Source organism: Antechinus flavipes, chromosome 4 (genome assembly GCF_016432865.1).
Source record: "Antechinus flavipes isolate AdamAnt ecotype Samford, QLD, Australia chromosome 4, AdamAnt_v2, whole genome shotgun sequence".
Taxonomy (NCBI): domain Eukaryota; kingdom Metazoa; phylum Chordata; class Mammalia; order Dasyuromorphia; family Dasyuridae; genus Antechinus; species Antechinus flavipes.
The window spans coordinates 277,470,130-277,494,950 of NC_067401.1; the positions used below are offsets into that span (position 1 = coordinate 277,470,130).

Sequence of the window (24,821 nt, forward strand, 5' to 3'; positions counted from 1 at the left end):
TCCAACTTTTCTCATTGTCTTTTCCTGTCATCTTAGCTAATCTGAGAGGTTTGAGATGGTACTTCAGAATTGTTTGAATTTGCATTTCTCTAATCAATAATGATTTAGAGTTACAGATGGCTTTAATTTCATCATCTGAAAATAGTCTTTTCATCTCCTTTGACCATTTATTAGTTGGGAAATGACTTGTATTCTTATAAATTTGACATACTTTATATATTTTGGAAATGAGGCCTTTATTTCCTCAGCTTTGTAATTTCCTTTTAATGTTATTTCTGTTGGTTTTGTTTGTGCAAAGCCTTTTTAATTTAATGTAAAAAAAATTGTCCATTTTGCCTTTCATAATGTTCTCTAGTTCTTTGGTCATAAATTTTTCCCTTCTGATCTGATAGGGAAATTAACACTTGTTCTGCTCTTTATGGTATCATCCTTTATGTTCAAATTATGTATCCATTTTGATCTTATTTTGTTTTGCTAGGTGAGATGGAGATCTATGCAGAATTTCTGACATGTTATTTTCCAATTTTCTCAGCAATTTTTGTCAAATAGTGAGTTCTTATACTGAGTTTATGGGTTTATTTAATTCTAGATTACTATAGGCTTTGATTATTGTGTCCTGTGTATGTAATCTATTCCACTGATCCACCACTCTTTCTTTGCCAATAACAAATGTTTTTGATTACTGCTGCTTTATGAGATAGTTTTAGATTTGGTACTGCTAAGCCACTATCATTTGTATTTTTTCATTAATTCCCTTGATTTTATTGACCTTTTGTTCTTCCAGATGAATTTTGTTATTGTTTTCTAATTCTATAAAATAATGTTTTGGCAATTTGATTGGTATAGCACTGAACAAGTAGACCAATTTAAGCAGAATTGTCATTTTTACTGTATTAACTTGGCTTAGCCATGACTAATTGATGTTTTTCCAATTGTTTAAATCTGATTTTATTTATGTGAGAAGTGTTTTATAATTATATTTATATAGTTTGGGGGCTTATCTTGCCAGGTAGACCCCCAAGTATTTTATTTTGTCTACAATAATTTTAAATGGTATTTCTCTTTCTATCTCTTGCTAATGGCTTTGTCAGTAACATATAGAAATACTGCTGATTCATGTGGGTTTATTTTATATCCTGAAATTTCCTAATGTTGTGAATTGTTTCCAGCAGGTTTTTGAATGGTTTTCTGGGAGTCTTTAAATATATCATCATATCATCTGCAAAAAGTATTAGTTTTATTTCCTCATTGAATATTTTAATTCCTTTAATTCCTTTTTTTCTTTTCTTATTGCTAAAGTCCATGTTTCTAGTACAAAAGTGAACAATAATCTTAATTATTGGCATCCTTCTTTCACCCCTAATCTTATTTGGAATCTGTCTAGCTTCTCTCCTTTACAAATAATGCTTGTTGTAAGTTTTAGATAGATAGTGCTTATTATTTTAAGGAAAGCTCCCTTTATCCTTATGCTTTCTAGTGTTTTAAATAAGAATGGGTGCTGTATTTTGTCAAAAGCTTTTTTGCACATGTTGAGATTACCATTTTATTTCTGTTGGTTTTTTAAATTGACATATGTTGATTATGGTAATAGTTTTCCTTATATTGAACCAGTTCTGCAATCCTGGTATAAATCCCATTTAGTCATAGTGTATTATCCTGCTGACAAATTCTGTAATCTTTTTGCTAATATTTTATTTAAAATTTTTTCATCAATATTCATTAGAGAGATAAATCCATAATTTTCTTTCTCTGTTTTGGCCCTCCTGATTTAGGTATCAGTGCCACATTTGGCATTGTTATAGAAGTCATAGAAAGAATTTGGCAATACTCCTTCTCTACCTGTTTTTGCAAATAGTTTACATAGTATTAAAATTAGTTGTTCTTTAAAGATTTGGTAGAATTCACTCATGAATTTATTTGGCCCTGGAGATTTTATCTTAGGGTGTTCATTTTCCTAAAATGGGACTATTTAAGTATTTTATTTCCTCTTCTGTTAATCTGAGCAATTTTTATTTTTGTAAATATTCATCAATTTCCATTAGATAGGCAGACTTGCTGCCATAGAATTGAGCAAAATAGCTCCTCATTATTACTTTACTTTCTCTTTCATTGGTGGTAAATTCACCCCTTTTATTTTTGATGCTGGTGATTTGGTTGTTTTCTTTTCTGATCAAATTAACCAAAGGTTTATCTATTTTTTAAAAAATAAAATCAACTCTTTGTTTAGTGTATTAGTTTGATAGTTTTCTTAGTTTCTATTTTATTTTCCCCTCTGAGTTTCAAATTTTCTAATTTGGTATTTAGTTGAGGGTTAAATTTGTTCTTTTTCTAGTTTTTTAGTTGCATGCCTAATTCATTGATCTCCTCTTTATCTGTTTTAGTTATGTAGCTATTTAGAGGGATAAAATTTAGAGAGATAAACCGTTAGCTGCATCCCAAAGGTTTTAGTGTATTGTCTTATTATTGTCATTTTCTTGGATGAAATTATGTATTGTTTCAGTGATTTGTTGTTTGACCCACTCATTCTTTAGCATTGGATTTTTAAATTTCTAATTGGTTTTTAATCTATCTTTCCATGGTCTTTTATTGAATATAATTTGTATTGCATTGTAGTCTAAAAAGGAAGCATTTACTATTTCTGCCTTTCTGCATTTGACTGTAGGTTTTTATGCCTTAATATATGATCAGTTTTTGTGTAGGTGCCATGTAGTACCAAGAAAAAAGATGCATTCCTTTTTGTATCTATTCAGTTTTCTTCAGAAGTCGATCATATCTAGATTTTCTAGTATCCTATTAACTTCCCCAGTTTAATTCTTGTATATTTTGTGGTTAGATTTGTCTGATTCTGAGAGGGAAAGATTGAAGTTCCCACTAGATTAGTTTTGCTGTCTACTTCTTCCTATAACTGGCTTAAAATCTTCTCTAGAAATATGCTTGCTTTACCAGTTAGTGCATATGCATTTAATATAGCTACTACTTCATTATTTAGCCATACCCTTTATCAAGATGTACTTTCCCTGCTACCCTTGCTTTTTTTTTTTTTTTTTTTTTTTACTTCAGCTAGAGCATATTAAATTCTGTTCCAGCCTTTTATCTTTACTCTGTATATATTTCTGTGTGAAATGTGTTTCCTGTAAACAACATATGGTAGGATTCTTGTTTTTTTTTTTTTTAAATCTACTCTGCTATTTGCTTCCATTTTATGGGAGAATTCATTTCATTCGCATTAACAGTTATGTTTACCAACTCTATATTTCCCTTTATCTTATTTTCTCCAGTATATACTTTTGTTCTCTTTCTAACTTGTCCTTAGTAGTATGTTTTTTTAACCTACCCCACCCACTACCTTATTTTCAATCACTTTTACCTCTTCTCTTACTAGCATTTTTTTGACTCACTCTACTCACCACTTTATTTCCTCTCCCTCCTGTCCCCTCTCTTTCTCAGTAGTGTTTTTTTAACCCACTCCACCCATTACCTTATCTTGCATCAACCCTTCTCCCCTTCTATTACTTTTTCCTGTAGTGTTTCTGCTCTCCCTTCTTTACTGGCCCTCCTTTTCTTTTTTCTCCTCCTACTTCTTTATAGGGCTAGATAAATATCTATACGCAGTTGAATGATTAGATTATTCCCTCTTAGAGACAAAACTGATGAAGTGAAGTTTGAGATAATGCTTATGCACCTCCTTTCTTTCCCTAGCCTGTAATAGATCTTTTGCACCTCTTCATATGAAACAATTTTCCCATTATACCTCCCCCTCTCCTTTTTTTTTTTTTTTTAACAACATAGACCTTTTCCTACCCCTTAATATCTTTTTCTTTCATGTCATCCCATTCAGGCCCATTCACAGCCATTCCCTCAGTCAATGTGATGGATCCCTCTGTCTGTCCCAGTAACAGATACAATTCTCAAGAGTTACAGATATCATTTTCTTTTCTAGGGATACAAATAGTTTCACCTTTAAATATGTATTTTTCCTCTGTTTATCTTTCTATGCTTCTATTGAGTCCTGTGTTTATAGATTAAATTTTCTGTTTAGTTCTGTTTTTTTCAATAGAAACAATTGAAAGTCTCATTGAAGTTCTATCTCCTCCCCTGAAAGATGATGCTGGGTGTCACTGGGTAGTTAATTCTTGGTTGTAACCCCAGGTCCTTTGAGATCCAGAATGTGGTATTCTAGGTCCTCTGATCCTTTGTGATAAAAGCTGCCAGATCCTAGGTAATCCTTACTTTTGCCCTTGACATTTGAATTGTTTTTGTCTGGCAACTTTCCTTGAGATAATAGTTTTGGAATTTCACAAAACAATGGTCCTTGGGGTTTTCCTTAGGCGATCTCTTTCCAGAAGTGTTTGATGCATTCTTTTAGTGAGTATTCCCCTCCCCACCCCTGTTTCTTTAATATTGGGGTAGTTTTCCTTAATGAACTCTTATAGGTTTTCCTGGCTCTTTTTTTGGTCATGGTCTTCAGATACTCCAATAAATTTCAAATGATCTCTTCTGTATCTATTTTCCAGGTTGGCTATTTTACCAATGAGATATTTCACACTTTTTGCCATCTTTTCATTCTTTTTAGTTTGTTTGACTGATTCTTCCTATCTCACAGTCATTAGCTTCCATTTGTCCTGGTCTAAATTTTAATGTGTGATTTGCTTCTCTCTTTTGTCTCTCTTTTTCCATTTGGTTTATTCTACTGTTTTCTTCAGACAATTTTTCCCCTTTTCCAAATTGTTGACTCTCTTGTGCATATTTCTCATTTCCTCTCTTATTTTTTTTCCTTCTACCTCTGTTATTTGACTTTTGAAGTCTTTTATGAGCATTTCCAAGAAGTCTCTTTGGGCTTGAGACCAATTTATATCACTCTTGGAAATTTCTTCTGTTGATATTCTGTCCTCATCTGAGTTAGGTGTTTTGGTTTCCCTGTCACCATAGTAGCTTTCTATGGTCAAGATTCTCTTCTGTTTCTTGTGCTTTTTCTTTCCTTGTTTTGGTATTTCCTCTTTTTGTACTTTTATGGTCTAGCTCTGCTCTTGAGGTACAGTGGGTGCTGTCCTAAGCTTCCTATGCATCTCTGAACCGTGGCTTGGAGCATAGGGGGCCCTTGTGTTTGCAAAATGTTCAGGAAATAGCCTGGTTTCCCAAAGTTTTCCTTCTGAATTGGGACTGGAAGCTGCTCCACTGATCTGCTCCTCTATGAACCTGGACTGAGGGTCTTATTTGCTGACTTGCTGTGATTAAGACCCTCTCACTAGCTTTCCCAGTGTCTGTCTGAGCTGGGCTGGACACCCTTTTCACCCTAGTGACTCTGATATTTTTTGAAGTTTTTAAAGTCTATCTTGAGCTGGAGAGTAGTTTAATACCATCAAACTCTATTGAGATGCTTGATTTCATGTGGTTTTTGAGGAAAACTGGGAGAGCTCAAACAGCTTTCTGATTTTACTGATTTTATAAAAGTAGTCTTGGCTCTTCCCTTCCTCTCCCTCCCCCTCTTTCCCCTGGCACTCCAAAGAAGACCAAAGTCTTCTTTGATATTGTGTTCAGCACTTCTAGACATTTTTTTTTTCACAAAAATGGTTTGTGTTTTATTTCATTCATTGAAGTCATAATTTCTTCTGCAATTTTGCTCCTGATTTTGCCTATAATTTCAGTGGCATAGAGAAACTCTCTCCTTCACAAGCAAAAGTTCTCACTTTCTCTTCACCTTTTATTATAGTTAATACTTATTTTGGTGTCAGGCACTATGATAAGTACATTATACAAATATTGTTTCATTTGATTCTTACAATAACCTTTAGAGGTATGCTGTTGTTATTGTTATTTTATAATTGAGTAAATTGAGGCAAACTGAGCTTAAGCAACTTATCCACATGATAATTGTCTAAGATCACATTTGAATTCAGATCATCCTGACTCCAGGGTTAGTACTCTATCTACTATACTACCTCACTGTTCAACTCTGTATCCTTAATGAATTGTCTGAAGTAGAGAGGTCAATTGACTTGTCAATTCTCATAAAACCGGTATGTGTAGGAGGGCAGCCGAGCTTTGGAGTATTTTAGACTTTAAGGTCAGTATTCTATCTTCTAAGCCAATCTGCTTCTCCAATATACCTCAAACTATTTAATAACTATCATATAATGCAATATAATTACATTTATTCAAGATCTTAGACATATGCATATAAATGTAATGATGGATGAATATATCACATAAATTCTATCCAGGAGCATTCTAAATTAAAAGATTTATGACATAATTGTATTATCTTAATACACTTAATCTAGTGTAGAAATATGTGATTATAAGAAAGTCCAATTATATTTATGTAGGTAGCTGTTTTCATCTAAGTTTATATTAACTCATAGCTATTTAGAAATTTGGAATTTACAAAGCATTTTCCATCCAGTAATTCTTTGAGATTCCTATAATTTTTTAAGAGAACAAGAAACAAACCCAAGTTTAGAAGAAATGAGTTCAAGATGAGTTCATGCTTAAGATGACACAATTGGTTTCATAATTGGGACTTGTCAATAAACATTTATTAAACATGTATCCACATTACAGATACTATTTTAAAAGCTGGAGATACAAAGAGAGAGACAAATATACAACAAAAATAACAATAGCTCGCCTTTATAGAACACTTGTTAGGTGCTATGGACCATGCTCAGCACTTTACAATTATTAATCTTATTTGATCCTAACAACAATTTGGGAAGATGAGGAAATTTAAACAAGGAGAGTTTAAATGACTTGCATATATCACACAGCTAGTAAATTTCTGGTCATATTTAAACTCAGATTTTCCCGAGTACAGCTGCCTGCAACATCAACAGTCACACATTGAAGAAATGAGTTCTTTTACAACAATAACAACAACAACAATACAATCCTTGCCTTCTGGGCATTCTAATGGAGAAAACAATATTTAAATAATTAAATTTATACAAATTCATATGCCAATTATGTGGAATATAATCCCAAAGAGAAAGTATTAGTACCGTGTTTCCCCGATAATAAGACACTGTCTTATTATTTTTTTGGACAGAAAAACACCAGAGGGCTTATTTTCAGGGGAGGGCTTATTTTAATGAACATTGACAGCAATTTTAATAAACAGGTAAATATGAACCAAAAAAAGTACCTTTATTCAATAATGATCATGTCATCTTTTTCAACAACATCATCATAAGTGTCCATACCCTGAATTCTGTCCTGGATGTCTTGCACCTCTATTTCTTTCAGAAGAAGTGGACCCAATCTGTCATGTCCAGCAATATAGCTCTCTTTAAATGAACATGTCTTGTCCAGGTAACCTGCTCGTAGTGCCTTGGCGACACAGCTGTCAGTAATTTTATCCCATGACTTCTTCACCCAAGTCACGACTTCTTGTAGACAGGGCTTCACAAAGTTTCCACGCTGATTTCTTTCCATTCTATTTTTAATGTAGTCATTGACTTCCATGCGCATATGGTCCTTGAATAGCTTGTTTATTGCAGTATCAAGGGTTGGAGATAGGCAGTCATTCCTGCAGGAATCATTACTTGATCTATTCTTCTCTCTGTAAGAAAGTTCTTCATTTCTTTAGCACGGTGAGTGCTGGCTGAGTTCTTCTTTTATCCTCCATCATGCTCCTTTTATCCTCCATCCTGCCCCCTCACTCCCGCTTACATACCGGGTTTTTATGTTGTCCTGCCTCAGCTCTCCTCCGCGGCACTGCTCTCAATGACGCCAGCAAACAAATCACTAGGGAAGAACAGGATGATGCACTCACTGCTGCATCTCTGATTGGATGCAGCTTGGAGTGCGGCATGCGGTTCACCCGGGGGGGAAGGACGGTGAATACAGAGGGTACTGTAATGTAGCATGTAGTGCAGGGGATCACCTTCACTACAGTAGCAATCTCAATAGGGCTTATTTTCAGGGGAGGGCTTATTTTTAGAATAGGTCTTATTATTGGGGAAACATGGTAGCTAGTGTGGGACATGCATCATAGAAGGTGGGCTTTGAGCTGAACATGAAAGAAAATCAAGAATAGAATGAGATGCAGAGGAGGTACTAGTATATTCCAGGCATGGAGGACACTCAGTACCAAGGCATAGAGACTATGGACATTGTATTTTGGTGAAGCTAGGTAATAGAATGCATAAAGAGAAATGAGAAGAAAGAATGTAGGAAGGGACTAGGTTATGAAGATCTTTAAATGTCAAACAGAAGAGGTTATATATGATCCTTTAGATTACAGAGTACTTACTGAGTGGAGAATAATGTATTAGACTTAAAGTTTAGAAGAAGCTAAGTGGGGAATGGATTGGATGGAGGCTTGAAGCTATTGTATTAATCCAAATGAGAGGTGATTAAAACATGACCTGGAGATATGACTGTATGTGTGTGTGTGTGTGTGTGTGTGTGTGTATATATATATGTATGTATGTATGAGTTTTGTAAAGGAAGAAATAATTTGACAAGTTGGATATGTAAGTAAAGAGTTGAGGAAGACTGAACCTGAGTGATTGCAAGATTGGTGGTATCCTCAACAACTGTTGAGGGAAGAACTATGGAGGGAAGTTAAAAGGATGGGATATTTTTGAAAAGATAATGAATTGGTTTGTTGAGTTTGGGATGTTTTCATGGCATCACCTTTGAGTTGACTAAAAGGCAGTTGAATTTGCATAAGTTTAGTTTGTCAGGAAGACTAGGTCTGGATATATGGACTTGGATATAGATCATTTGATAAACATGAAAAATGAAGTCTGAGATTACCAGTTGAGATAGTAAGAGCAAAAAGAGAAGAAGGTCTGCAACAATGCCTTGGGGAGATACCAATGAATAAAAAAAAAAAAAACAATAAAGAAGATTGAGAAGTAGCAGTTGTACAGGAAGAAGAACCAGGATAGGCCAGAATCTGGCAAATCTAGAGGGGAAAAGAAGATCCAGAGGAAGAATTTGATCAATCTTATCAAATAGTCTAGAGAAGTGAAGAAGGATTAGGATGGAGAAAAGGTCATTAGATTTATTAATGAGGAGATCATCGGATAACTGTGGATAGAGACGTTTCAATTGAATGAAAAGATCAAAAGCCAAATTGCTGAATGTTTAGAATTGAGAGAGAGGAGAGGAAGTAGAGGCTCCAAATGTGAAATAATTCTATTAACGTATTTCCCAAAGTTAGGAGGTGTGAGATAAGAAGATAACTGGTAAGCATGATAGGATCAAGAAAGGATTTTTTTTTTAAGAGTAGGAAGTTTGATAGATATATTTGCATTTAGCAGGGAAGAAGCCAATAAATAGAGAAAAAATGAAGTTGTGACAGAGAAGATGGGGAGAATAATAAAGGAAATTGGAAAGTCAGGAAATTAGTTTAAAGGGAAATGTTGAAGGGCAGTCTTTGGTTAGGAAAATGATTACTCTTTTATGTGAGATTGGAGTAAAGGAATAGAGGAAAATATCTGAAGGATGTGTGAGATTGTGAATGAAATGGAATTTTTGTTGAATGATAACTTTTTTTTTGATGAAGAATGAGTTAAGATCTCTAACTTAGCTGTTGTAGAAGGATTGAGGAAAGATAGAAGACTCTCTATGGAGAATAGAGTAGTAAAATAAAATCAGGAAAAAATCAAATGTTTACTTTAATGTAATGGGAACTCAGTTAAAATTAGACAACCTCAATTCAACTGTTTCATGATTTTCTCCAACTTTGTTGAGACTTATGATCAGTATCCATCATTGGTGTTAGTTTTGCAAGACATAATAGGACAGTAGTGATGAGCATAAGATAAAACAAAGGAGCAAAAGAGTCAAAGGAAGAGGATGGTATATAATTGAGTTAGTTCACCAAGAGAACACTAAAGACAAGGGAGGAGAGTATAGACAGCATTGAGGTAATGAATGATCTGGGGAAGGGATGAAAGAGATAGAGTGAGGGGAGGAAGGGTGGAAGTCATGGAGAAGAGTTTGAGGATGAAGAGTAGAATTAGACATTGTAAGGCATAGTGAAAGATGGAATAAAAAAAGAAATTTCAGCATTTATATGCAGGTAAATAGAAAACTTGTGGAAGATGGCTGAATCAAGAGTGTCATCATTCCTGTAACTCATGTAGAGTAGAGATGTAAGTCATGAAAACTGAATAGATTGAAGAACTGATTAGTTAGGATAGTTGGAGGATCATAAATATGTACTTTGAAATATCCTATTATAAAATTCTCATATAGAAAGGAGAGAGAAATGATAAACTAAACTGAATTTACTAAGGAAAGAGGGAAGTAAGTAAAATGCTAACTCTTGAATCGTTCTACTGACAGGGTAATTAAGAAGAGGCAGGAAAATTGCTAAATTTCAGTACTTTACTCTCAACATTGTTTTACCATCTAAACAAAATATCCAGTGACAAATTTTTTTTTGGAAAATAATTTTAGAGCTATGCCTACATACTTTACCTATAAAACAAATACAAAAAGAAAAGAAAACATTCCTCAAATTTTACTAATGCTTTTCTAATTATCCAGTGTTTCAGTAGCTCTAGGCCAAAGTAATTTAACAATTGTTCCATTACAATATTTCCAAATAACAACAAAGAAAGTTTTAAGAGTACCAAAATTCATCTGTTGAAAACAAACAAAAAAACCCTTCACGAAATTATTATCTGATGCTTTTACCTGAATCTCTCTTATACATATGCTAAAATTTTTAATGGGGAAAAATGCCATATGTTTTATCAGAGAAGTAGGTCTATAGGGTAAAATGTTCACATCTGATTCTTTTTAGATATTGAAATTTTTATTGTTTCAATGAATTAAGATAAAATATCATTTTCTTTGGCAACAAATTATTCATTAAGGAGAAAAATCAAGTAAGATATTTTAAGTACCTATGGGTCTTAAGATTTAGTCTCATTTTATTAAAATAGAAAAAAAATATCAAGTCAAAATCATGTGAAAATATTGACAGTTAAAAGCAATCTAAAAGACACAATATTGTCTGTGTTAGTACAGATTTGACAAAGATGAGTAAATTTCATGCAATTTATTGTATTTGTCCAGCATATCAGTTATGTCACATCTCATCCATATTTTCACAGAACATAAACTAGTATTATATATTCAAACACAGAACTGCCTTGAGCGGGAGTGGAAAATATGTTGTTTGTCTTGTTCTCTCCTGCCTTTTAGCCACTTATCACTTGGTAACAATACCCTAAACAAACTGCCATTTAATATTAAAAATGATCAAGTGAAATTCTTTGACTTCTATGATGCACAAATATTAACTGAAATTATTCTTTTTGGTTTTAATTATTGTAGGAAGAACCCTATGTGATGTTCAAGAAGTCTGATAAGCCACTATATGGGAATGATCGATTTGAGGGATATTGCATTGACCTCCTCAGGGAACTAGCTACAATCCTTGGCTTTACCTATGAGATTAGACTTGTGGAGGATGGAAAATATGGAGCCCAGGATGATGTCAATGGACAGTGGAATGGAATGGTTCGAGAATTAATTGATCACGTAAGTGTTTTGGTTTTGTTTTCCTTGTAGAATCAACTTTTTTTCCTACTATGTAAGCCTTTCAGGATACAGAGTATATTTCTGGAGGACTTCTTTATTATTAAATTTGAATGTCATTTTATTAGAAGACATTTATCATTGCAGTTGATATTTGATATGTAGAATAATGGTCAGGTTTTATATTTTAAGTTAACCGGTATTTAATATATCAGAATGTGGAAAATTCATGAACCTTTCATTAGATTTTTATTTCCTTGTGTTGAATTTGATTCCTTCCTTATTAAAATAAACATTGTGTCCTAATCAAAGTTACAATAGATAAACCACATTGTTAATTCTTTAAAAAAAAATGCTATTGTTAGGAGTAAAATATGATAGTTGCAAAGTGATTCTCAAAATCTTATCTTGATAAGTAGAATGAGACACTTTGTATACTATCTAAATATGAAGAATTAGCCACATGATGTGCTTTCATTTTCAAAATAAAACATAAATTTAAACAAATAGCAAAGGACACAGAAAAAGCAGGGCATTCCAATGTGAGTCAAAACTAATATCATTATAGCCAATTGTTTGTAATTGAAAAAGTCAGGCATCCTTTCCTTTGGCCCCTCAAAAGCATAATTTCTTAGTTGGTAGTGTCAATGAATTCCTGTCTTGGAAACACAGTTTGGTCTTTGTAAAAAGTATACCATTGTCTCTGATTTCTCTTATTTTGACACATTTGCATTTATTTTGACAATTTCATATTTTTAAGGCATCTGGTCAGTATCACATTTAATAAAATAAGAATTACATGTATTAATGTTATGTTATGTTTTAGTATAAATAAAATCTCATCGCCAGAAGTGTCAAGTATAAGGAAACGGATTTCTCAGTGTTCTAAAATCATACTACTAGAACATAGGTTGATTAACAAACACTTAAAAATGTGTCATTTTCCTTTCTTTGGCTTATAGTCAATCAATAGACATTTACTAAATGCCTATATGTTAGACACTGTGCTAATAAGCACTAGGGATATAAAGAAAGGCAAAAATCGATATCTGCTATAAAGAAGTTCAGTAGGGAAAACAACATGTGAGACTGGATTTGAACTCAAGTCTTATTAACCCTAGGCCAGACTCTACAAACTTAGCTTCCTAGTCATTACAACCAACTAGTTTAATCCAGGACTTGTCATCCAATTTTAATTTTGGCAAATTTACTACATGAAATTATCAAATTACTATTGCCTGTTTTCTTTGCATTTCCACATTTATGTGAAAGTCAGGACATTCTTTTTTCACTTCAAAGTGGAATCTTACATCCTTGTGATTTATGTCAGTAGATGGTATACCAGACCATGTTTCCTCATCATTTGTTTCAAAATGAAATAGAAACTCCATTTTTTTTTTTAAATAACTATGGCCTTTCTCCATGTTGCCTAATACTTACACATTATCATTCTTTCCTGATTGATGATTGCTTCAGTAGACCATTACTTCTAGACCTTGAACCAACCACATTCACTCCCAGGCCATCTATTTACCAGCCTTCATGCCTACTTTCTGGCAGTCCCTGTGGTAAGTGCTTTGGTGACAAGGACAAAAACTAAATCTCTTCCCATAATATTTAATGTAAGTTTTGATATCTTAATACTGTGCTATGACATCTGAAATAGCCTCTAAATCCACAAAATAATTTTGAGGGAAAAGGAATGTAAAAATGACTAGGGAGATGTGAGAAGACTTTTTGTAGGAGATGGTATTTAGGCTGAACCTTAAAGGCAAATAGGGTTTTCAAGAGGGACATAATTTGGGGGCATGCCTGGGCAAAGGTAAAGGGGAAGTAGATGTAACAGTCTTATGAGGAAAATATTACTACTATCACTACTAGCTAACATTTATGTGGCACTTAGTATGTGCCAGGAAGTATTCTAAGCATTTTACAATTATTATTTCCTTTGATCCATTTAGAAGGTGAGTGCTGTTATCACTCTCATTTTATGTATGAGGAAAATGAGAGGAATAGAAATTAAATGACTTATCTAGAGTCACACAGGCAGCGAGTGCCTGAGGCGAGATTTCAACTCATGACTTCCTGGTTCCCAGCCAAGCACTCTTATATACTTCACTATCTACATAGCAGGTGGTCAAGCAATGATCAAATTTCATTGGAACAGAGTATATGTGTGTACGTGTATGTCTGAGAAAGAGACAGAGAGAGAGATAGAGAGAGAGAGAGAAATAGAGAGACAGAAGAGAGATTAATGTCAAATCAGGAAAGATAAGTTGAAGTCAGATTGAAGGACTTTAAATGCCAAATAGACAAGTTTTTTTACTTGATTCTAGAGGCAATAGGTAGCCCTTATAACATCTTGATCAGGCAAGTAAAAATGGTCAGATCTTTGCTTTAGTAATAACAAATAGGAGCTTTTTTCACATTTATTTCTGTGTCCCCAAAGCTTTTAACAGTGCTTGGTTCATAGCAAAGGCTTGTTTAATATTTTTTCTCAATAATTTATAGATAAATAAGCAGAAACTGCATGTGTTATATAGCCTCTCTCCCTTTAGGATGATTAATATTTATAGAATGTTTTACAGTTTACAAAGTAATTTCATATACCTTCTTGTAGTTCCTCTAACAAGAAACTCTCCTCTTCTGACTGGAGATTTTCACTAGCTGTCCCCCATACCGTGGTATGCTTTCTTTCTTCCTCCTGGCTTCCTTAGCTTTCTTAAAATCTTAGCTAAAGTCTTACCTTTTGCTTGAGGCCTTGCTTGATCTCTCTTAATTCTTTGATGATTATTTCAAATCATTATATAGCTTTTTTCTATATTTGTTTTTTTTCGTTAGACAGTTTCTTAACTGAGGGATTGTCTTTTGCTTTTTTTTACATTCCAGTACTAAGTATAGTGCTTGTCATATAGTAAGCACTTAACAAATATTTATTGATTGACATATACATTATGATATTTGATCATTTCAACAACTCTATAAGATAGACTAGGAGGAATTATTTCCATTTCATAGATGAGAAAACAAGCTTAGGAATGTTAAGTGAATCAGTTAGGGCTACACAGTTGGTACAGGGGAGGGCCATGTCTTCTTTCTATTATAGAACATTGTGCTTTTCCTATTGTCTTTTATTATATACCATACCTATTGGAGAATTAAAGAAAATTATCACTTAAAAGAGGAAGGGTAGAAGAAACTCATCATTCTGATGAATTTGTGTGCATTGAGATGAAGTCTATGAAATGAGCTTTCAGCTCCAAATAAAGCTTGGCACTATGAATTCTCTTTGTTTATAAATGTCCCAGCATGTCTCCAATTCCAGATGATTCTTGTCTTGGGGAAAATGATTCTACTTAGAATTCATTTGACTTGCACATGAAAAGTGGAAAGAAGGATCAAACATACTTTGAAAAGTGAAAAGTGAAAAGTATAGCTTTATTAGTGGCTACTTTTTCCAGAATTGGGGAAAATGTATATTATAGTAGAAAGGGAGCAGAAAAATAATGTGGAATAAAAAGGCTTTCCTTCCTTTTGATGACTGCTTTTTATTTTCCTAACATAATTCTAGAAGATTTTTCTAATAGTCTGACTAGTTTTGGAATTTCTTAGATGATTGGTAGTGAAAAATAAATTCTTTGCAACTCCCATTAGGAATCTACAGGATTATGGTGGCTTTTATAAGTTGTCAGACTGATGACTATCTAAATATCAGAGTTCTTTTACTCCATCAGTATGCTGTTTTCATACTTGTGCTTGTAAGATGTAGCCTAGAGCTTTCATCAGTTTTTCTAATGCACAGAAAATAACTAGGGATTGACATAAATAATACAAATGTGAGGAATGTTCAGCTTTCAAGAATATTTATTAGAATAGGGAAACAAATGCTTAATAGTTATAAAAAGCTGTTAAATTTGAACACCAAACTCATTTGAAGCCCTGCTATATGTTTTCTAACATCTTATTCCTATTCCTTTTTCTAAGTGCCCCAATTAAAATGACTGTACAAGTACAAAGCTAACAGATGGAATGTGTGGTATTTTTTAATGAAAAGGAACCACAACTCTTATTTGTAGTGCTTCTGTTAAGTAGAATAACAAAATTCTTCATTTTAAAGAGTTGGGTAAGCTATGAATATAGTAAAGAAAGACATAAAAAAAATCTAATAGTCCAAGTAGTACATAAAATTGGGAATAATTTTTACTTGTTGCTTCAGGCCATGTTTGCAATATTTTTATGATTTAATTCAAGATTCAGAATTATTTAGATGATACTACTCCTCATAGAGCTAATGTTAATTATTTATTTAAAACTGTGGGAGATAGCCAATTTGCTTCTTAACAATTCACATCAATATAAGATTAATCAAGGGAAACAAGGAGACTAAAATTAATCTTCAACCTTTGCTTTTGTTTTCATTGGTGTAGGAAAAAAAAAAGTGAGAGATTACTATAGTGTTAGGCAAAGGAGTGTTAATAAATACTTCTTGATTGCCCAAATGAGAGGCAGAATGATTTAAGGGAGAAAGTACTGAACTTGCAGATAGGAAGACCTAGATTCAAATAATATATCAGACCCTTAATCTCTGTATTGTTGTTGTTCAGACATTTTTCAGTCATGTCCAACTCTTCATGGCCTATTTAGGGTTTTTCTTGACAAAGATACTAGAGTAGCTTACCGTTTCCTTCTTCAACTCATTTTACAGGTGAGGAAATGAGGCAAACAGGGTTAAATGACTTGCCCAAAGTGACATAACTATAAAGTGTCTGAGACCAGATTTGAACTCATGAAAATTAGTCTTCCTGATTCTAAGCCCTATATTCTATCCACTGCTCAACCTCACTGCTATTCTCTGTATTATCCTCTACTAGTCATTCCTCTATCTCATTTGACTCATTTGTAAAATGATTTGGCTGGACTCAATGACCTTCAGGTTCTGTCTAGCTCTAAGGCCATAATCTTATGATAAAACTCCTATGAGACCATTTATATTTGTGAATATCTATAAATAAGAACATAAGATCTGGAAAAATATTAACTGAAACACCTTTCACTTTTGTTTAGTCTTTCTATTTCTACTTACTGTTATTGTATTGCTTTTTTATTCTCTACTTATCCATTTTTTTACTCAATCTTCATTGTAAAGATTGTTTTTCTCTAAGTGTAAGAGATTAGAGATCAGAGAATTTAGAATCATACTTTCTAATGCATGCTTTGCTAGCCCTTGTCTAGGTTTAAGTTTCAATGATCACTGCCATCCTTAGCAATCTGTCCAGTTCAGGTAAGTTATCCATTTCCTTTCTGCTACTCATAGACAGCCCATCCTAGTAAGAGGCAAGATGGCTTGTCAACTTTACTGATTAAAGATCAGTAGAACTTAGCATACCTTGATAAATCTCATATAGGTAAATTATATAAGAGAGGAGAATATCAATTTATACAGAGATTCAGAAGGAGATCCCAAAGGATAATAGGGAGAGTTCTCTAGTCATGTGTTCCAAACAGACCTTTATATTTAAACATTTACTTAATTTTTTTGTGCTGCAGTAAGGCATATCTGCTAGGTTGAAACAGAGATCAAGTGACTGGTACAAAAGGATCAAGTGATACTATACTTTTTCATGATTTGAGGCTAGTTGTCTTCTTTGAGGACAGCAGCTGATTAATGATAATTTTAGGCAGGGGAATAAGTGTTTATATAGAACCTATTTTACCTTTTACAGCTGAGGAAACTAAGGGAAACAGGTTAAGTGATTCTTTCCAGATTTACACAGCTAGTATCCAAGGTTCAATTTGAATTCAAGTCTTTCTGACTTCAGGCCTAGCACTCTATATTTTCTCTTATTAGCTGTTTCCAGAGAGAGCATGATTGTCAACTTTCTTTAACCTAAACCTTAAAGGAATTCCTTGCTGTTGATTGTGACATCGATAATTCAGAACCAGTCCCAACAATTGCACAAAGGTTTTTCAAGTCACTCTAGCTCTGATTTACCTTCTCTATGATTCATAGAATATAAAAAATCTTAGAAGAGAAAAATCTTGAAAATATTCTAGTTTGATCCTTGGATTTCTGTAGATGAGGAAACTGAATCCTACAGAAGTGAAATAATTTGATCATTATCATGTAATTTTTATTTCAGGAGCAGCAGAGTCAGGACTAGATTTCTATTTTTATCATTAATTTTGATGTGTAAAAATTTCCACATAAGTACTTAATTATTTTATAAGCCCCTGCAAGGCTGATATTATATAATTTTTATGTTATTTTCCTGACTTCCTGGGTTTAAATTAATTCTCTTATTTGTTTATATCACTGTACTTGGTGCTGAGGAATCTAAAGAAAAAGTATACTGTAATATGGTTCTATGAATATTATAGTTATTCATCAAATATTTGAAGAAAAAAAGAGGCAAAGAATAAAGTTTTCTTTTAAAATAACACACTATTATTCGTGAAGGACAAATAGAGGAAAGTCTCAAAAGCTGAAAATGCCTTTCCTCAAAACCCCATTCTCTTCCCTTGCCAATTTATTTACAGCTGCCAATTTTTTTTATTCCTAAAACACAGGTTTGATCATATTATTCCTATGGATAAGGAGTATCAGAGGCTTGTACATGTTTCTAGAGCAGGGATTCTTGCCCTGGGATCATCAGATCTCCAAGGGATCTTTAGATAAATTTCAGGTGATTCATGAATTTGGATAGGAAGACAAAATTATATTTTTATTTTCACTAACCTCTAACATTTAACATTTCATTAAATTATAGATTTAAAAATATTTTAAAGAAAGAATCCATAGGCTTCCCCAGATTGTCAAAAAGGTACTTGTCCTTCCCCTCTTCTCCTCTCCTCACATGCAGATTTAAGAACACTCTGCTCTAGAATTTTTTTTTTTTAAGTCTTTATTTGGCATTTAAAGATTCACAATTTGGTTCCAGTCTATCTTTCTGGACTCATTTCACATTAATCTGCCTCATACACTCAACATTCTAGCCAAACTGTACTACTTAGTGTTTCCCATTCATTACATTCTATCCATCTTAAGTCTCTGTGCCTTGGCATAAACTATCCTGCTAATGCTCTTAGATGGATTCCCTGGTTTATTTCAAAACTAAGCTCAGGTACCTACTTCTTCATAAATATATACCTAATCCTCCCAATTGTTAATATTCCAAAAAAATTATTTGTTTTTACTTATGTTCATATTTTATAGCGTATAAGGGTTACATGCAAGTAACTTTCAACAAAAACATTCAATCAGAAAATTCTTGAATGTGGTAACAAAATATTGGGGAAAATAAGAAAACCATTTTGAAAATATTATCTTGGTCAATTTAGCAGCAGACAGAAAGAATACAGTTAAGGATGAATTTGCTTTCCTCCCCCTCCCCCCACTTATTTACAGTACTCCTCCCCCTTTACTTAGAAGATAGTTAAATGCTTGTTGAATTCAATCATTTCTCTTTCTTTCCCTGAGGCAATTGGGGTTAAGTGACTTGCCCAGGGTCACACAGCTAGGAAGTGTTAAGTGTCTGAGACCAGATTTGAATTTAGATCCTCCTGATTTTAGGGCTGTTGCTCTTTCCACTGTACCACCTAGCTGTCTCCATTTCTATTTCTTTAAAAGTCAGTGAAGTCTATTTCTTTTATTTGGATTTTATAATTATAGCACTGACTATCATGGCCTGCGCTGACTACCATGGCATTCACTGTCTGAAGGTATATTTATTAGATTACCCTTCTCCCTGACTTCTCGGTATTCTCAAGAAGATTTAAGGGGTATGCAGACTCTCTGCTAATAAATACCCCACTGAGGATGTTCTCTTAAGTGTAGGGGAGACTCCTCTGCACCTCAATTCCATTTGGCCACTAATAAATTAGTTTTTAAATAAAAATATTTATTTTAAAAAAGATAATCAGAAAGATAGAAATTCCTGCTAACACCTGCGAAGCATAATCCCTTTTCCCTTTACACTTCAGTCCCTTTGCAGGAAAAGGTATTAGATTCATAGTTTAGCTCTGTTCCTAAAGAAACAGTTTCTAGTATATATCCACTCTGAAGCTCAAATCCTAGGCATCCTGGTTCTTTAGAGCTTCCATTTGAGGCTGATTTGATACACTCCTTCACCTATAATCTTGGCTTCAAGCTCACCATGGCTCAAACTTCTTGTCAAATAGGATCACCTTTAGTGTTTAAAACTGAACAAAAACAACACAGAATAGAAACAAATACCCCCAAGCCTGTTTCTTAGAGCCAGAGGTAAAAGACAAGGTGCAGAAGAAGTGACATCCTTCTCTTATCACCAGTTCAGTTCACGATACCATTACTGTGGGTGAACTGGAATATTCATCAGTGACTAGTTATGTCACTTTGTACATAACTAGTAAGAGCAACAGAGAACATGATAGAAAAAAAAAAAGCAACAACAAAAAAAGTGATCAGACTAGTCTCATCAATTTTAAAGTCCAAGACTGCTAATCAAAGGAAACTATATCCATCCCAAGACATCCCATTTATGAAGGGGGATTCTTCCATGTTGTTGAAATTAGGCATTGACAGACTAGTGTGGATTTTACTTTGTGTGTGTGTGTTGTGTGTGTGTGTGTGTGTGTGTGTGTGTGTGTAGAATAAGAGCTTGGTATTATTAGAAAAATGGTAGAAGTAGAAATAGGACTCAGCTTTCCCAAATTCTGTAATTTGTCAAAATTAACTTTCTTTTGCCATAACATTGAGTGATATAAATTTTTGTTTGATTTCATTATGATTTCTCCTAGATATAGGAGATATAGAAGAATTAAATTCTGTCTTTCAAAAATATTTGTTGTGTGACCCAGATCAGGACACTGTTTGCTTATTTTATCAATTGCAAAATGAGAATAGTAACAACACTTAGGATTGTTATGAAGGTCAAATGAGATATTTGTAAAGAATTGAGCATATCTGGCACATAGTGGGTACTTTATAAATGTTAATTCTCTTTTCTTCTTTTCCCCTTCTTAGTCTTCCAGTCAACTCTTTAAGACTATAAAATAAGGAATATTTGTTATTATGAACTGGGAGAGCAGGTTTCCTCATTGCAGGTTCTCTATGCAATGCATTTGATTTTTGTAGAATTTAAATGTATAATCACCATAATTGCTATTCATAACCAAGAAATCAGGCCTATTAACTAAGTTGTTTAGCTAGCAAGGCCAGAATACAATATTTCTTCAGCTGTGCTTTCATCCATTTGCCATACAGAAAATTCACAATTGTGTACCAGTCTATGAAAAATTATTAAATCAATGTTAATTTAGATAGTTCCTGATATATTATATTGTTGATGATCAATGAAGAACAGTACTGAAATGTTTTGAGAGAGAATATACATATTACACACATGCACATGTATATGTGTATATTTATACACACAAATAGTGAAATGAATGTTTTCAGTTTGCTTGAATAAATACCACCACTTAGCCATTGGTAGTATACTTTAAAAAACCATCACAAACTAAACTGAGTACTTAAAAAAATCTGTAAAGGAAAAAACAGATTATTGTTTTTGATGTTTAAAACAATTATGCTAGACCCTGAAGTCTAGCATGATCTAATTTGTTATTTTTTTGTCTTTGAAAAAAAAATCAAGACCATGTATTTACATATATTTACATTGCATACATTGCCAACAGTGGTAAGTGCTATCTAAATCGTTATGAATCATAGATCACACCTCAGAAATGTTATCTATACTGTGGCTCTAAACAATGGCTCAGCTTGTTGCTTCAATAAGACTAAGCTTTAAAATCAAACTTTTTTTTTGAAGAGTCATAGATACTATCACAATTGTAGAAAAAAAATAAGATATAAAATGAATTTAAAATATGTATTTTATCTTATCTTCATTAGAAAGTATATCATTTTTAGTAGCTGATCTTTTGATGAGAGAATTGAATAGATAAGTTTCATAGGTTTATATAATCAATTGTAAATGTCTTCTGTGAAATTGTGTGTGTGTGTGTGTATTAATAGTTTTAGCCTTCTGCAGCTAATAAAAATTAGACTGGCCATAAGCCTCTATATCAAAACTCTGTCTAGTAGACTTTTTGATGTTAAAATGTAAATTACTGAACAATATTTTAAAAAGCAATAAATGGGATGAATAAATATTATTGTGCACTTCAAGAATAAATTTTAATAATAGAAACTATATTTTAAATTGTTATTGGTTGGCTATTATATTTAATAAAATAACAATGACGTTTTACTTTTCTTTTGATATTACTTATCACATAATTCAGTTATATAAAATTTCAGTTTTTCTTATACTTTCTTCAAATGGAAAAAAAATGACACATTGAAACTGTTTCATTAGATTACTTTTCAGACATAGAAGATGGTGGTAGTTGTGGTAGTGATGGCAGGACAAAATTAATTTTATCTTGTGAGTGTTCTGAAATGGAGACTATTAAAATAGTTGAACTACACTTACTTTTTTCAAGGCTTTAATTTTCATTTCTCAAGTGTACATTTTTCTAGAGTTACTTTAGTCTTTAACAAGACTCTATTAAGGTATTTTTCTGAGAAATAGGAAAAAAAATGTCCATTTGTTAAAAAAAAAAGGGGGGGGGAGCATTGCCCATGCTTTGTCATGAAATGTTGAAAAAACGAATAATAGACATAATGTTTAATGTAAGCCTTGCATTTGCTGCTGAAAATGGATTGATACCAATTATAGAAAAAAACAAAATCAACTGTATTTTAAAGCATGATTACATAAAATATTCTTTAAAAGGTATTAATTTTGGACTCTTGTATAATTTTCATTTCCATTAGTGGCACTACAAACTAACAAACTTTGACTTCCTTTTTAATATGAAGCTCCACACACAATTCAGTCATAAAAATTTTTTAATTTTTCTTGTACTTCCCCAAAAGGGAAAAAAAATGCATTGTCATTGAAATTGTATCTATAATTGGCTTACTGATAGACACAAATGAGGTGATAATAGTGGTCTTGGCAAAGGGAGGATTAATTTTATCTCAAATGTCTTTTCTGAGATTGGGATTCTAATTTAAAATAAACTAACAAACAAACATCACTTGTACTCTATTTTATTTTCTCAAATATTTATCATTTACTTATCCACTTATACCACCTAACACATCTTTATCAACTCAAGCTTGACACCTCATAATAATCTTTGACTTTCGAGTTGCTCTTATCTCCAGTTACCATTTGATTGTTTAGACTTGTTGATTCTTCTTTACCTTCCTTTGTATTTATCATTTTGGATTATAACAGTAGTCTTTAAACTGATTTTATATTCTCCATATGCTTAGAGATAATGTTCTTTTCAGTGTATTCTCTCTCTGAATTTATCCTTTTAATTTCTAAAATATGTTCCCTTGTGTACAAGTCTGACAATGTGATTCCATTGCATGAAATGAGTTACTTGCATTTAAAGTCATCTATAATTTGTTCTCAATCTTCCTTTCCAAACTTAATCCATAAAACTCTATTCCACATACTTTAATTTTCAGCAAATCAGAAAGCTGATTGTTCCCTGATCTTTTCCTATTCATTTGTTCCAACCTTAATGCATTTTCAGTCTAATGCCTCTCCTTGTGCTCACATGTTGAAATTCACATCTTCCTTCAAGGTCCAGTTGAAAATGTACTGCTTCAAGAAACCTTCCCTAAACTTTTCACCTGGAGTGGATCTCTGTCCCCTCAAGTTTTCTTTGAACATCTTTTCTTTCTTTTGACTTTTTCAGGTTCTACTATAATATAATTAGTGATAGCATATATATTTTTATAGATGTCATAACTTTCCTGTTCTCTACTACTATGTTGCAAGTTCTCATGGGGAATAACTTTTCTTTTTTGTATCCTCAACATAGCTCTCTGAATTTAATAGATATTCAATATGTTTATTAAACTGAATAGAGTAACTTAGAATAAATGGATGAAAATGAAGATGACTTAAAATTCTCCTTACATAAGAGATGCATGTATATACATATATATACATATACATATATATACAATATACAAACGCACATGCATATACACATTTGTATATTATATATAAACACACATATGTGTACATATATATATATATATATATATATATATATATATATATATATAGTGTATGTGTGATTTTGCTGTTGTGGGGAGCACATGTAAGCAAATTGATTGACTTTGCCCATGTCCATATACCTGAGATTTCCCCCATATCTTTTCTTTAATCCTTTGTTGTCATATGTGGATGCTTTTGGGAGTTTTTTTGGAAGCATAACTCAATACTTAGTCACATTTTTGCAGATGAAGTGCCCAAGTCCTTCAGAAAGTCTTTTGAAAATGAATTTCCACATCTTAATTTAAGAGCCACTGAATTTAATTTTTGGCAATACAATTCATGGATAAGACAAGTTGTATGACAGTTATGAATATCATCACCCCTAACAGCTTTTATCCATGAAAAAGCCACACATGAGCTATTTCTACAGTTGTTATGAGTACAAAAACTGACAAAACAGCATCTTTTCTTCTCATCTAAATTGGAGATGAGAATGGTCTGTGAAATTGGCAAAAGAAAGAGATTAGGAGGCGAAAAGAAAAACAAGAGAACTGGAATATCCACTGATTTAAAATGATGTGATTTTCTTGTAGTGAAATATAGCATTCCAGGAAAAAACAAGTGACTGTATTTGTAACATTTATTACATATGCTGTACCACATGTTACTCAAGTTACTATATGAATTTGAATATAGTAATACACTAAAATCAAAACTATTCACCATATATTCCTACTAAGTGCACAATAGTGTGATAATTACCACAGAAGGTAGTTAAAAGTTATCATTTATATCCTCAACAAACATAATTATTATTCTCCCATTTAAAAAAAATTAGACTGTACTGTGGGAATAATAAACTAGAGCAAAGTTAATATAACACATTCTTCAATACCTATTCTGTCTTGCATTCTGACTTATTATATGTGGCCCTGTGGTAAACTATAGGCCAGAGCTTCTTAAACTTTTTCCTCTTATGAGGTCCTTTTGCCTGAAAAAATTTTATGTGACACTGGGTATATAGAGATATAAAATATTATAATATATATATAATATAATATATATAATAATATATAATATATAAAAATATATTTGCTAATAATAAATCATAAAGAACATTATTTTAAAATAATTCTTTGATATACATATAATTTTATCATTTATTAAAGATGAAAGCAAATTTGCATACTAATGAAATGGATGTACTTGTTTATTTTTACATAAAGAATTAAATTTTGTTGGAATATTTGA

The 24,821-nt window shown here is 32.6% G+C and overlaps 1 protein-coding gene across 2 annotated transcripts in view; it reads left to right on the forward strand.

Annotated features, from left to right (window-relative positions):
* Positions 1–24,821, forward strand: part of GRIK2 (glutamate ionotropic receptor kainate type subunit 2) — an 822,997-nt gene that overhangs the window by 541,499 nt on the left and 256,677 nt on the right. For both annotated transcript variants that reach the window (XM_051997449.1, XM_051997450.1), the window contains one exon: positions 11,299–11,505. In XM_051997449.1, coding sequence (XP_051853409.1) covers positions 11,299–11,505 — 207 coding nt within the window. The remainder of the gene's footprint in view (positions 1–11,298; positions 11,506–24,821) is intronic.